The sequence below is a fragment of the Macrosteles quadrilineatus genome, unplaced genomic scaffold, assembly GCF_028750875.1.
Source record: "Macrosteles quadrilineatus isolate MER2022 unplaced genomic scaffold, UCM_ALF_1.0 Scaffold_2__2_contigs__length_208266976, whole genome shotgun sequence".
NCBI classification, from domain to species: Eukaryota; Metazoa; Arthropoda; class Insecta; order Hemiptera; family Cicadellidae; genus Macrosteles; species Macrosteles quadrilineatus.
In genome coordinates this window covers 48,183,590-48,199,734 of record NW_026542595.1, presented here as the reverse complement: position 1 = coordinate 48,199,734, position 16,145 = coordinate 48,183,590, and the positions used below count along the sequence as shown (strand labels likewise).

The 16,145-nt window shown below is 34.4% G+C and overlaps 1 protein-coding gene across 5 annotated transcripts in view; it reads left to right on the top strand.

The window, feature by feature from the left end:
* Positions 1–14,243, top strand: part of LOC128984756 (DNA-binding transcriptional regulator BolA-like) — a 48,366-nt gene extending 34,123 nt beyond the window's left edge. For all 5 annotated transcript variants that reach the window (XM_054404113.1, XM_054404114.1, XM_054404118.1 and 2 more), the window contains 3 exons: positions 1,092–1,294; positions 4,562–4,630; positions 14,085–14,243. In XM_054404113.1, coding sequence (XP_054260088.1) covers positions 1,092–1,294; positions 4,562–4,630; positions 14,085–14,162 — 350 coding nt within the window. In that variant the 3' untranslated portion in view covers positions 14,163–14,243. The remainder of the gene's footprint in view (positions 1–1,091; positions 1,295–4,561; positions 4,631–14,084) is intronic.
* Positions 14,244–16,145: the final 1,902 nt, after the last annotated feature.

Sequence of the window (16,145 nt, the reverse complement as noted above, 5' to 3'; positions counted from 1 at the left end):
TTTATTCCGGTTGAAATTTTCATTAACAAAGGTGCTCTTGTCTTTTCCACGAAACACTGAAAAATAAGGACATTATAATGTGTTACCAATAGACATACACACAAATATACAGAATTGATTCAGGACATTTACTTCGCTTTCCAAAGCTTCCTTCATACCTATAAATTTAGTTCCGTATTTGAAATCGTTGTTAGTGTCATCAAATTTTATCATATCGTATACTTAAAGTGCAGTGATAATACCAACCTGAACATAATAACAATTTATATTTGCTAATCCGAAGACGGGAAGCGGATATGCCTTCTCTTCAGACAGACTGGCAGGTGCTTGAGCAGTAACCAGATGTTCCGCGGTACCAAGGCGCCACTTTCCTGCTCTTTCCATGGCTGCCCTCTCTCCCGCACTCCCACCTCTCTCCCGCGCCTACTCCTCTCCCGCTCCTCCCCCTCCCCCGCGCACCACTAACCTCTCCTACACTCCCCCCTCGACGTTTCGCGCTCAACACTACGTTGTCTTTATTTATTGTTTACATTTTGTTCTTTTTTTATTGCCTAACGTTGTCATGGTCATATCTTCAAAGACGGGTAGTGGATATATCCTCTGCTTTTCTACTCATCCGCGGACGGGTAGCAGATCTGCATATTTAAAAACGAGTAAAAAATTATTTTGACGGTATGAAGTGTTTATTTTATGTATACTTGTATAACAAAATACAATTAAGGAAAATTAATTTTTTTTCCTATAATTATTTCCCGTTCTATGTCACGATTTCGCCCGTCCGGGATGGGTTAAAGTATGTGGAAGTAGTTAGGCTAGCCAAGTTTGAAGTCAGGTAAAGGTTGTGGCCTGTGGGAGTGGCCAAGTCTGAGGATTCCTCAGCTGTGCTAGGCTAGTTTACCACAATTTTCACCCTAGTTATGTCAGAGGAGAGAATGGGCAAGATTCCTGAGCCATTTAATGTAGGCAGTGAATCAAAGCAGCAATGACTCACTTGTTACACAATTGTTTTAACTAGTGTTATTAACTTTTAGCTTATACAGCATTTTATTTCAGTTAATGAATGTTGCTCATGGTTGTTCTTTTAATTGCAGCAAGTAACATACCCATGTCAAGATCACCTTTTTCCGGTGGCCCAGTGGAGATGGTAATTCGTAAAAAGCTCTCAGAAAAGTTAAGACCAATCCATTTAGAGGTGATAAATGAATCTTATAAACATAATACTCCTCCTAATGCAGAGACACACTTCAAGATGGTGGTGGTTTCTGAACTCTTCAAGGACATGACTCTTGTCAAGGTATACTTCCACCTACTATTCTTGTTTTTCAGTATACCATTTAAAACCATTGTTTATTGAGATTGTATAATTACTGTGCACAGTGACAGTGAATAATTTCCTAACATTTAATAGTCGTTTTGGCTGGACTCTTAACAACATTGTGATGTACTTAACCCTTTCAATGCTACAATTTTTTTTTTAATTTTCCAAAAAATGCTAGAGTTATTTACTTATTTTGTCTGAAAAGTGCTAGGCTTGCCATGGGGGCAAAGTCTAGTGTGCGAGAAAAAAAAATGGTAAAAATAATTTATTCATTTGAAAAGTGCTAAGGAACGATATATTGGGCCTCGACCATATGAGCAATAAAAAAAAACCATCGCTGTTTCGAAACTACAACCGAGTCAACCGATATGCTCATTTAAACTCACATGATCAAAAGGCTTAGCGCTTTTCGGATGAAACGCAAACAACGATACATCGTTCCATAGCAATTTTCTGGAAAAAGACGCACAAGGATATATCGTTGCATAGCATTGAAAGGGTTAAACTAATCATGGTTAGTTGTATAAATGTTTAACAACTCACAGAACCCTGTGAAGACGTATTTGAGTTGCATTAAAGCATTTTACTAGTGCCCTACATGAGGGGTCTCCAACCTACAGCCATAATCCGGCCCATAAACTAATTTTTCCGGTCTGCCAAAAGGTATCATAGGCTAATACAAATATTATAGTGGAGACGATGATCTACTAGTGGTCTTGGCAACACTCTTGACATATATTTTGCGGTCTCTGCAATATCATGTGGTCGTTTTCATATAACATAAAGCAATCAATACCCTATTTTAACCCGTACAAAAATGGAGTCTCAGTCATGTGCTAACAATGATCATACCGGAATTCAATATAAAATTGAAAGATTATACCGGCCATCAAAATTCATTTAAATTTCTGGTTTCCAACTTGTAAATCTGTTTGGATTTGGTTATTACAGGTCTCTCATATGCTACTTTTTCTTAATAAAAGAAATAAATTAGCTGTACAAACATTGTAATGGAGGCATCTAAATACAAGGCCATATGCCTTGATGAATTGTAATTTTAAATCAATCTTAATGATCAGAACTACAAGGGCTGACATTTTATGGCCTTTATGAAGTATTGAAACATATAATAGTCAAAGTCCTCACCAACTCACTAACTGACTGACTGACTAATCAATAAGGCTACGATTATACTCGGACGCTGGCGTCCGAGAGGCTAGCATCCCACTTCGAGCCGAAAATGACGTAATTTGTGTTGGGATTCTTGCCTCTCGGACTGCCATTTTATTTCAATGTTTTGTCACTTTTTGTTTATATCTATTTAAATAACATTAGGTTTAACAAGTACCCAGTGTGTTTATACCTAGTAAAATATTTATTTATATAGGTAGATTAATAACTTAGTATAAAACAAATTGGCCAAGTTTGATCAAAATACATCCATACGCAAACAAATTCCAACAGTTAACAATATTTCCTATAGAATAACATGGCAATTTTTAATTTATATTTTTTTGAATTTTCTCCGTAGCTAATAACCATACAAAAACACTTTAATATACTAAATTATTTGTTTTTAAGCTCATTAAAACTGTCTAGAGAGAAATTGGGAAATTTTTTTGTGTCAAAAATGACAAAACCCCTTTTTTACCCCATAGGCCTAAATGGTTTGCGAACTCATTTAAGTTTATTCCGCCCTTCACCTTTTAAGCCAAATTTAATCAAAATCTGACAAAAATTACTCAAGTTATTGCGTTTATGGACAGATATACAATATTTAAATCTATATGAACCAGAGGGTGTTTTGGGCCTCTGGGGACATCAAATCGAAAAAAGTAAATCGGTCCCTCGTCCAGGTCTCACCATGTGACCTATGGTAACAGAGTATTCCCTATATTCTTGTACATGTCGATAGAGAGCGTCTCGGATACTAGCCGCCTAGTATAATGTGCCACATTTGAACCAATGCCCCACAACCGATTTTGTGCATCCGGGGAGGCAAAAAGTCACCGGACACTCGAATTTCAGCCTCCCAGCTGGTAGGCACAAAATCGAGCGTCCGGTGGCTTTTTTAGCATCCGACGCTGGCATCCCTAGTATAATCGCCCCCATTTGATTTAATGCCCCCCTAGCGTCCCGGACGCCAGCGTCCTAGTATAATCGTAGCCAAATTCTCTAATTTCCAGACTAGCTAGAAGTATTAAATTTGGGATAGGCCTACTCATTATTGAGGTAAAAAATGGAAATTCAAACAGTTTTTACAATGATTTTACTAAAGGGATAAGCCCTTAAAGTTCCTATGTTATTCTTATGGACATTCAATTAATATTATACCATCTGATAGAACATTTTGATTTAAAACATCTGTCTCAACATTTTTGTTTTAGAGAATTTATCATATAGGAAAAAGCTATTACCGTAGGTCTCATGATAAGGCCTAGACCTAAAAACCGATTTAATTTTTAATTTTGATGTCCCTAGAGACCATAAGCACCATTCAATAAAATTCACATATATAAAATGTGTGTCCGTTAGCACAATAACTCGAGCAAAAATGTTGATGAAATTTGGTACAAACATGTAAACTTAACGTTTTTTTAAAACAAATTTATGAACCAGCAAATAAGACCATGGGAATAGGATGCTATGGGAGGTTTTGTGAGGGTAAAAAACTCGGCTAATTGTTTACTCTAATTGTTCTGGATTAAAATATTACTGGCTCACCTTTACTCCATAAATTTACATTGTGGCCCTTGAGTATAAAAGTTAGAAAACCCCTGCCCTGAATGTATCTCAATTAATTAATTATCGAGAGCAAAAAGTTGAGACACTGAGGAAAGGGTGTAGAGTAAAATTGTAAAATTTGTTAGGTAAGGTAAGAAGACTTTTTCTCCCGACAGCGTCATAAGCTTTTGTATAAAAGCAAGGAGAAAAGATGTACGGTATAAGTTGATCACAGCAGTTGCGTCCAGTCTAAAACTACCTTGTTTGGCAAGTATATGCCAAAGCTGCCAGCACAATTTAACAAGTAGGCTGGGACGCTGTACATTTCTTTAGGAAATTGCAAAAAATGATTTCTTATATACTGTACCCCTTATTTCATTCTTAACAATTAAATATTTTCCTTGTGACGGATGTATATTGTATATAATATCTATCTATATTGTTTGTGAGGATGGCAATGCAGCAATGTACGCTAATTTGTAATACATTGTTGAGTCTTAAATGATATCATATTTCTAGCGCCATCAAGCAATTAATTCACTGCTAACAGAAGAACTGAAAACCTGTGTCCACGCCATCTCTATTGATGTAAGTTATTTTTTACTTCTTATACAGTACCTTATAAAATTGTATTGCTGCTACCTAATAATCAAATCAAATCAAATCAAAAATTCTTTATTGCCGTATAAAACACAGTAACATGCATGGCTTGAGTCACATTATTCAAATACAATACAATAAATAAAATACAACATTCACATGAGTAACAAACCTCTTTACCACCTATTTTTAACACAATTTTCTACAGAATAAAAACGTTTTTCGATTAGAAATATTTTAATTTTTCGTTTGAATAAGCTGATGTCACTTATTGACTTAAGCTTGTTGGGCACGAGGGATGTCCATAAATTAAGGTCTCTAATGAGCTCCTGTCATTATTCAAAGAAGACTTGAAGTATATACGGATTCCTTTGTCGGTGAACAGCAGGCTGGATTCACCAAAGGCAGGTCCACTGTGGATCAGATTTTTATACTTAAGGAATGCTTAGCAAAGTACTGGGAGTTCAACAAGGAATGCTATTGTTTATTTATAGACTTCAAAAAAGCGTATGATAGCCTATTCAGAGCAAAGATATGGGAGAAAATGGAAAAATTCGGAATACCAGATAAGCTTATTAAATTAGTAACCACATGTGTTCAATAAAGTTCTTCTTCGTCTTCAATAAGTTCTTCGTCTCAATAAGGTTCTTTCTCGTTGTAAAGTGAAGATAGATGGAGAAACCGCAACTAAATTTAATGTGAATACGGGGGTGAGACAGGGGGATGGACTCTCCCCCCTCCTATTCAACATTGCTCTAGAGGAAGCACTACAAACAATAAAAGATGCACACATAGGACTAAAACTAGGAACGAATATTAATATATTAGCTTTTGCAGATGACGTAGTACTGATGGCTGAAAGAAAAGAAGATCTTAGGGTTTTAACGGAGATACTAATAAATGAAACTGAGTTCGTAGGGCTAAAAATAAATGATGCAAAAACCAAATTCATGATAGTAACAAGAGGAGAAGCTGGAAATAATGAAGAGTTTTTTCAAGTCAACAACCATGAATTCCAAAGAGTAAATAATTTCACCTATCTAGGCGTTCTACTATCTGACAAAAATACGGAAGACATGGAAATTCAGAATAGGATAAATTTAGCAAATAAGAGTTGGTACGCATGCAGTGAACTAATGAAATCAAAACTTTTAACGAGAAAGACAAAAATTAGAATCTACAAAACTATAGTAAGACCTGTACTTTTATATGGAGGGGAAAATTGGATCCTGAGCAAGAACTCAGAAAAGAAAATAATAACTTTTGAGAACAAAGTTTTGAGAACTATACAGGGTGGTAAAAAAGTCCCTGGACAGTTAAATATTTAAAAAAATAAGGTAGATAGAGCTACAATAATTGGTACAAAGTTACAGGGCATAAAACTCTATTTTAACACATATTCAGTGATCCAATAACTCTTCAGGGGGACGGCCCACAAGGAGTCGGAAGAAAATCTTAAATGGAAGCATAGGTCAATATGCACATCAAATTAAAGGTATTTTTTAGTAGAATACAATGCCACAAACCGCACTTCAAAAGGTTGATCCTGCGCAAAATGGCAGATGTTCAAAGATTTCTTGAATCCGCCATTTTGAATCTTTGAACGACTGCCATTTTTTACTCAGGCATTCTTTTGAGCTTAAATTTACGGCATCGTAATCTACTAGTGAAGACCTTTAATTTGATGTGCATATCGACCTATGCTTACGTTAACAATTTTCTTCCGATTCCTAGGGCTGTGCCCCCTGAGGAGTAAGCGTATAATAGCAATGTAAATTAAATGAACCTTTGAACAACTGTCATTTTGCGCAGGATCAACCTTTCGAAGTGCGGTTTGCGGCATTGTATTCTACTAAAAAAGACCTTTAATTTGATGTGCATATTGACCTATGCTTCCATTTAAGATTTTCTTCCGACTCCTTGTGGGCCGTCCCCCTGAAGAGTTATTGGATCACTGAATATGTGTTAAAATAGAGTTTTATGCCCTGTAACTTTGTACCAAGTATTGTAGCTCTATCTGCATTATTTTTTAAAATATTTAACTGTCCAGGGACTTTTTTACCACCCTGTATATGGGCCAGTATGTGAAGATGGAGTATGGAGAATCCGCCACAACCGGGAGCTAAGAGAATTATTTCAAGACCCTGATATCATTGGAGAAGTTAAGAGTAGAAGATTAAGGTGGGTTGGCCATATCCTAAGGAGAAAGGAGGAGAGTCTACTGAAGATAGCACTCAGAGGAAATCCGAGGGGAAGAAGACCAATAGGTAGACCGAAAGCCAGGTGGTGGGGTCAAGTACGAAAAGATTTGGAAAGGATGAGGCTTGTAGAGGAAGATGCATGGGACCGAGACTATTGGCGACAGCGTGTTGGCGAGGCCAAGTACCAGCTAGGGTACAAGTGGCCATGGCAGTAAGCAGTAAGTAATGAGCTCCTGTCAGGGTTGATGGAGAGCTAGTCTGAGACACACTAACTCTGTGTTCTTCACAGAAGATCACTGTGCTTAACCACCATGGTGTTAAAGTATTAGGAAATCAAACAACCTTAGTCACAAAATTAATAGTGTTAACCATATTCTTGTGTCAACGCAGTTGATACTATTGTGAGTCTTGTATAGCGTTAGTTGTAGTGTGCTTGTGGGCCGTAGTGATGGCAGACAGATATTCATGTTGATAGATTTTTAGTTTTTTGTTGAACTTAAACAGAACATTACAATATTGTTTTTTATGTAATGTATAGCATACTGTAGTATTATCAGTAACGTGTGTATTGTTATACATGTTTTATGTTAAATGATTGGTTTTTTACTTATTCATAGTACTGTATAAGGAGAATTTATTGGTTTTGTCAACATGTTCATGTTTGAGTTTTGGGTGGGAATATCTGTTTTGGGTCTGCACTGAACCAAATACCTCCGCCGTAGCAACCCTGCAGACTAAGCAAATTTCTACTTGTCTGATTACATTTTTACTAAAATACTAGTGGCTTGTAGGGACATAAGACCCTAAAAAGCTCAAATGTAAAACAAATTATTTTAATATTTAAACAAACTTAGAATCAAATTATGTGTCAGGATAGATAACCCAGTACAACATATCTTTCGTGTATAAAACAATTTGTTGTTTGTCTTTGTTTGCTTTTGTTGCTTGATGTTATTTTAAGCTTAGTTCTTGGTCAAAACCGTTAAGTTCATACTGTACTCCTTTTGTAAAGGGTAAACAAAATTAGTGTAAAATAAAGGCATCTTTTGACCAAACTTAACCCTTCTTTAAAAGCATAGGATGAAATAAAAAAATTTGCCAAATTTTATCAACATATATCCATAAACAAGTAAAATTATGATGTTCCCAGGGGCGAAAAACACCATTCATTCAATCAAAATTGTTATATAGGTATGTATGTACATATACAAACGTCCGTGAACACAATAACTTGAGTAATTTTTGTCCGATTTTGGTTTAAATGTGTAAAGTGGGATAAACTTTAATGAGTTCGCAAACCAGCATGATCGGACCATGGGAACTGGGTTTTATGGGGGGTTTTGTGGGGTAAAAAATGGGTTTTCTAATTTTTGATTCTCAAAACACAAATTTTCCAAATTTCTCTCTAAACCGTTTTAAAGAGCTTAAAAAACAAATGATTTAGTTAACCAAATTTTTTATTTTAAATTCCCATGTTATTCTTATGGAGAATATTGTAAAATGTTGTAGTTTGCTCGTTCGTTTATGAATATATTAATCAAACTTGGCAAATTTATTTATTTCATACTAAGCTATTAATATTTAAAAAAAACACACTTTTTTAGTTTCCTTGTAGCAGCAAACCTAGGTACTCGTTAAACCTAATTTTATTTAAATAGATTTGATTAAAAATCAATTCAGATAAATTCAAATTCACTTTATTGTCACATAAAAACATTTGTACATAGCAAAGCTATTAAACTGGTGACATTGTCAATTCAATATAAACCTAAAAATACAATTAAGTTACAGAACATTTTTGTCTGACTCTAAAACAACAATTACATATAACAATGCTGCTTAATTTTGTAAAAAGTCACTTACAGAGTAAAATACTTTGTTTAAAAGATAACTTTTTAGAGTATTCTTAAAACTCTTTAAACGGATTTGGCTTTTAATGTTTGTCGGTAGATTATTAAAGAACTTCATACCCATGTAACTAGGGCCCTTTTCATAGATTGTTAAGTTATGTATTCGGTATTGAAAATTGTCTTTGCACCTTGTATTGTATGCATGTAAATGCTGCTGTCCACAAAGAAGATCAAAATTCTTCTGAATGAACAGTAAGCATGAATATATATAGAGAGAGGGAAGGCTCAATAATCCTAACTGTTTAAAGATTGGCTTGCATGAGACTCGTGGCCGCGAAAATGTCATAATGCGAACAATTCTTTTTTGAAACTTGAATATTTTTTTCCAATCAGCTGATGAACCCCATAGCTCAATTCCATATTTCATAATGGAATAAAAATAGGCAAAATAAACCATTAATCTATAATAAATGATAAATCTATAATTAATTAATCTATAATCTATAATTGATTAATCTATAATAAATGGAAATTCGCTTAGTTTGCAGGTTGTTTGCTGCTGCGGGGGTATTTTTAAATGTTCTCTGAATCCTTTAGGCATACAACCGACCTTCAATATACTAAATTATTTCTTTTTTTAAGCTCTACAAAACGGTTTAGAAATAAATCACAACATTTTATATTTTTAGGGTCAAAAATGGGAAAAACTCATTTTTCATAAATCCCCCCATAAACCCCTGTTCCCATTGCCCGATCATGCTGATTCGCAAACTCGTTCAAATAAATGTGATAGGTTTACACGCTTAGACCAAATTTAATCAAAATTGGATCATTTTTGCTTTGAGTTATCACGCTAACGGACACATATATGGTAGGCCTATACTGTACAGGGTGATTGATACAAGTGTGCCAGCTGTTTTATTCGAAAACTATAAGAGATATCAAACAAAGTTAAATGGTAAGTGCCTTGGATTTTTTTGTTTTAAAAATTGTAGTCAAGTTTAAAAAAATATTTTACCCACCATTTTTCCAATATGGCCGCCAACTTTGATTTTTCATATAGAACACCCTGTATTTTATGGTGTATTCCGGTAGAAAATGTAATTTTAAGGCAGTTTTACTCTTGTGTCTTTTTTCATTTCAAAGATAATAATGGTTAAAGTTTTTAAATTTCGGCATGAAAAAGAGTTTCAATAAAGGTCTAAGCTAGCATGCCAGCTGTTTTATTTGAAATTTCACAACTTTAACCATTATTATCTTTGAAACGGTTAGGTTTATGAAAAAAACACAGGAGTAAAATTGTCTTAAAATTACATTTTCTACCAGAATAAATCATAAAATACAGGGTGTTTCATAAGAAAAATCAAAGTTGGCGGCCATATTGGAAAAATGGCGGCTAAAATATTTTTTCTACTCTACTACAATTTTTAAAACAAAAAACCCAAGGCACTTACCATTTAACTTTTTTTGATATCTCTTATAGTTTTAGAATAAAACAGCTGGCACATTTTTATCAATCACCATGTATAAATAAATTTGCAAAAAATGGTGTTTTTGGCCTCTGGGGACCTTAAAACGAAAAAGTACGTTTTACCAGGTCTTACCATGAGACCTACGGTAATAGCTTATTCCATATATGGGAAATTCACTAAAAAGTGGTCTTAGAAATTATGTGTGTGTGTGTCTGTCTGCATGTGTGTGAGTGTGAATGTGTACAGGGCTACAAACTACACCTTTTGTCCGATTTTGATGATATTTTTATGCGGGTACCAAACTATAGTATCTCCATAAGTTTTTTTTTTTTTTAATATCTTCAATTTTTAATTTTCTTATACAAAACACAAAAACGGCTTGTTTGATTTTGGTTAACATTTAGTATGCTATAGTACTTAAAACTCCAAACAAAATGGCATAAGCCTCAATGCTGTACAGATTACAGTTCAAAAGATAGTGCTTTTTTTATTCTTCCCATGAAAACCAAGTTACTCCTCCTGCTTACCCATCAAAATTGTTTTCCCCTTAAAAAATTAGTAAGATTTTTGATTTTAATGTCAGGCCAATGTAAGGAAGTATACGTGTCTGTTTTCTAATCCCGTTTTATAATTTGTGATTACCTACCAAAAACATGTTGCAACTGTTTATGGAGATAAATAAAGGTTTTGTTACATTAGGACAGGTATAATAATATCCAATACAGTAGAGTCCCACAAACTCGATAACCCGGCAGTCTGGATAACTCGGCCATCACCTGGCTCAGAAAATTAGTGATTTTTTGAGTCCGAGTTAAACATGGACTCAAGTCAAATAGTTCGCAGCTCATACCAAGGATTTGTCGTACTATATCTGATAACTTAATATTAACTTGTATTATAAATATAAATAAAAGAGGGAGTTAATAAGCTTAAAAATGTTATGGTTCTTATTTTTAACCCTAGTTTCCGAGAACCCGGCACCCTTCCTTCCAGCCCACATTACGCCAAGTTTGTGGGACTCTACTGTATAGTATATTTCGTTCCTAGGGCCGAAAATGAGGTTTTGCCAGCTTCGAAGTCGAGAACTTAGAACAATCGAGAGCTGCAAAACCATTTCGGTCCGTGGTACGAACGCTATTTTTCACTACACTATACCCTATTACCAGTTCACCACAATAATAATGCACACTGATAGTCAACACAACTACAACATTAAGGCTATGTGAACAAATAATTTGAGGAATCAGCAAAAATAATAATAAATTGTTGGCTAGGCAGCGGTGACAATAAAACAATTCTATTGCAATGCTATAGATACTGATTGTGTATTTAATATGCATTCATGTTTTAAGAAAGTAAGGGGGCAGCTGATTTTGCAGCCCTAGGTATGTATAAACCTGCTCGGTCCCCAAATGACGATGACAGCTGGCATGGCCAGCAAACTGTAACTTTCAGCCACCAGTTAACGTATGTAAAACATCAAAAAACATTATAGTGTGGTGAAATAGTATATTTCGTACCTAGGGCCGAAAATGAGGTTTTGCCGGCTCGAGATAGTTTTTAAGTTCGAGACGCGAGAGCTGCAAAACCATTTTGGTCCATGGTACGAACGCCATTTTTCACTACACTATACCCTATTACCACTATTCACCACCATAATAATGCACACTGATAGTCAACACAACTACAACTTTAAGGTTATGTGAAGAAATAATTTGAGGAATCAGCAAAAATAAAAATAAATAGTTGCTAGGCAACGGTGACAATAACACAATTCTATTGCAATGCTATGATTTTGATTCTGTATTTAAAATGCACTAGTTAACCGCCTGTGCTCCGCCACGGGAATATTGTCAGCAATAAAACACATAATGATTAACAAATACTGTTTATCTTTGTATTTTATTTAGGGGCTGCCTAATTTTTTATATAAAATAGAACAGGTAGTTTGCCTGTGTAAACTATTTTATGTTAATCAAACCGATATATTAATTTAACCAAATGTATGTTTTATATTAATTCGAGTTTCGTTTGAAAAATAAATAGTATACGAACTGCGCAATGCTGATAACCTAATAAGCAGGCTACTTATGCTAAGGAGATAATTTGTTCAATTATATTCCTGTATTCGTTGTTTTTTTCGTTACATTTGTTGTTAAGGAATAAAGATAGTCACTTACATGTAAATCACGCATCAGCAGTTGGTCGCATTTCACGAATCTTTGACCCATTCTGTGAGTAACAGCTGTGTTTACATCTTATATATAAAGTTGGGCATACTTTGGTTCAATGTTAGAGTGTATTAACGGTCCAATCCGATTTATAGACTAACACTACCAGAAAGATGTTGATTCAAGTGAGACTTAGAACTCGCCATTTCAAATGCAGATTTGTATGATATTATTAGCTTTTTGTTTCTTTTGACCCTTAATACTTTTTTATAGTCGCTGTAGCCCTGTTGATTTTCCATAAGCTCAAAATGTTGATAAGGAGCTCATTTTACCTTCCCCTTGTGACAACAAAGGAGAATATATTTGTGTCCTTTTTAGTCTGTTCTGACTGGAAATTCATAGATTTGCAGTAGTGAAAAATCCAATTTAACAATCCTAATTGGTTGGTATATTTTTAGGGACTTCCAGAGCACATTTAACACCATTAATGCTCTTTACCTTTTTAGTTCGATGGTTCTCTACGTGTTTTTTTTTCGTTCTGTATGTCTCTTACGCCCGGGTTAATGATTACCTTTTCTTAATCTTTTTGTACTTTTCACACCTTGGGGTTAATGATAAAGTATTAGCCTATAACGCTATAATGACCCGAGTCAACATTGCCATTAAACATCAAGTCACATACTTCTTCGCCAGAACCGTAATCGTAAGTCACAGTTTCACAACAAGCAACTTCCCTGTGTACTCGAATGAAAAATAGGGTATAGTTCACTGATATATTGTAGTTCCACGTATCCCAGCGTACTCGCCCATCTCGAGAAGGTAAAATTTGGTACTGCTGAACGTCAAACATTGATCTTGAGTAAGATTAATCACTAAGATAAAATGTTTTCCACTCATTAGCAATTATCTGTACAACTTGCAAGCGGATTTCCCCATGATTGTTCTGGTGGCTATGGAAGAATAAATTATATTGATCAAAAACAATAAGTTTCCGTCCCCTACTATGGGTATTATTTCACATTCCATACTCAAATTGTAAACTCAATTACCACTTTCCTTCAGATCACTTTGCAGGAAAACTAAAACATTTCAAAAATACAAAATTTACACCAAAACATACAAATAATGTACAAAAATACACTTTCCTTGATCAAAATTGTGTGTTAATAAATAGAAACTCCAAGATTAATAATTACATACTGAAAGTGAGGTTATAAAAATAATAACAAATGTCTGACAAAAATTAAACAGCTGACGAATAATTTATAAACTGTGTATTATATTCTTCAATAAGAATTGTATTGACTCAACCTTTGAAGGGCTGTATGTCTTAACCCTTAGAAAGAACGTTAATTCTAATGAAGTTCAGCAAATCTATGCATTATTCCCTTTAATTTGACACATAGATCTTGTGGATCGGTTCAGTAATTACTGAGAAAACAGTGTTACAACTGTGTATTAAATATATAGATTCATGTTTTAAGTAAGTAAGCGGACAGCCGATTTTGCGGCCCCGGGATGTAAAAACCTGCTCGGTCCCCAAATTACGACGACAACTGGCATGGCCAGCAAAACGTAACTTTCAGCCACCAATTTACATATGTAATACAGCCAAAAACATCATAGTGTGGTGAAAAAGTATTTGTAGAATTTGCAAAAATTTCAGGTTTGCCACTGTACATTCTTGCTTTGTGTATGTTCTGTAAGACTTATTTGTCTTTTTAATATTGCTCGAGTTGTATTTTTAGGCAAAAACACCTGATCAGTGGAATGCTAACCCAGAAGTAAATCCAACCCCTAAATGCCTTGGAGGATTTGGTAGGTGATATAGCAATATCTACTAAAAATTGATTAACTGTTACCAATGTATATTTTACATAGATTGAAATAAAAATTTCTAGTAATTACATTTTAGTGTAATTTTTTACACGAATCCTTTTTTTACAATTGAAATTTTAAAATGGTACTTCTTATGTATGATTTTATTATTATACAGGCTGTAATCACCAAAGGTTGATTTATTGGCCAAGAAGAGCCCACTTACAAGTGTCTGTTGCAACCTAGGAGTCGCCTGAGTCTACCTCAGTGTTGTTACAGTAGTGTGATCTGATCAATGGCCAAGTTGTGGCAGAGCTTGGAGGGAGAGGATGGCTCAGAAAGAATTTCACAGGATTAGTGTACTCTTAGTGAGTTGTGCCTTAAATTAGACATTTTACCTATCCTTACTTGTATCCATGTATCCACCAATAGTATATTTCATTACTAGGATCAAAATCAGCATTTTCTTACACACTCAAGTTCCATGTGTAAGGCTTTGCCTCACACAGGAATACCAAAATCAGAGTTATTTTAAGTATGGAGCGAAGGCGAGGATGTAATTATTTTCAGTAATTGGGAAACATATTTTCAATTTGAGAAACCTAAAACTTTTAAAACAAATTAAAAAACCTCAACATCTTAATGCGTGGGAACCTTATTTTATAGAAAATACCGCCGCTGCAGCAACCCTGCCGACTAAGCGAATTTCCATTTGCCTGGATTGATTTTCAATTCATCTATTAAATCAACATTTATGTTTAACAAGTACCTAGGTTTGCTGCTACAGGGAAACTAATAAAGTGTGTTTTTTACTAAAATATTAATAGCTTAGTTTAGAATAAATAAATCTGCCTAGTTTGATCAAAATATATCCATAAACAAGCCAACTACACCATTTTACAATATTCTCCATAAGAATAACATGGGAATTTTAAATTAAAATTTTTAAATTTTCTCCGTAACCAATAACCGTACAAAAACACTGATATACTAATTTATTTCTTTTTTTAAACTCTTTAAAAAGGCCTTGAGAAAAATTTAAAAATTTTGTTTTAAGGGTTAAAAATTAGAAAACCCCATTTTTATCCCATAAAACCCCGTTCCCATGGTCCAATCATAATGGTTCGCGAACTCATTCAAGTTTATCCCGCCTTACACCTTCAAACAAAATTTTATCAAAATCAGTCATAAATTACTCAAGTTATCGTCTTTATGGACACGTAAACGAATAGTGTTTTTGGCCTCTGGGGACATCAAAATGAAAAAGTAAATCGGTCCGGGGCCTAGGTCTTACCATGAGACCTACGGTAATAGCTACTTCTCTATAGGGGAATTCGCTAAAAACACACCAAAATGATTTAATAATGAAGACAGTCTAATTATTAACTTGGAATTACTGAAAAATATTACATCATGAACAATACATCCAAAATTAGATTATTTGTCCAATATCCTTTACATTATCCGTTTTAAATTTATTTAAAATTAATTTATTACTAAGTAAATATTTACTTTTTGTACTAGTGTAAACACAGCCTGATGATGGAAACCTAGTTTCCGAAAGCGCTTGTAAATAAAACAAATTTGTATATAAATCAAATAATAATATCAAATAATAATTCCTGGCAAATGCCCTATCTTTTTATAAAATTTGTATATTAGCCTTGTTGAAAATTAAAAAAATTAGTTGCCAATTGCCAATAACTCCAATATAATGGTTATCATGTTGGCCTCGATGAACGTATCAATAACCAATGAGTCTTTTTGCATTATCTCATTCTGATGATAACAGATATTGGTGGCAAAACATCATTCAGCCACACACCTGATTCTGCTGACCACTCGTACTCCTGTCTCATAATAAACTAGTTGAACTAAATTCTTCCTCTTATGTTGAAATATAATATAAAAAATCCCTTTTGTTGACCATAACCACTGAATTTGAACAATAACCAGATAGAAGCTGTACTGAACTTGGTTTTAGTACCCTC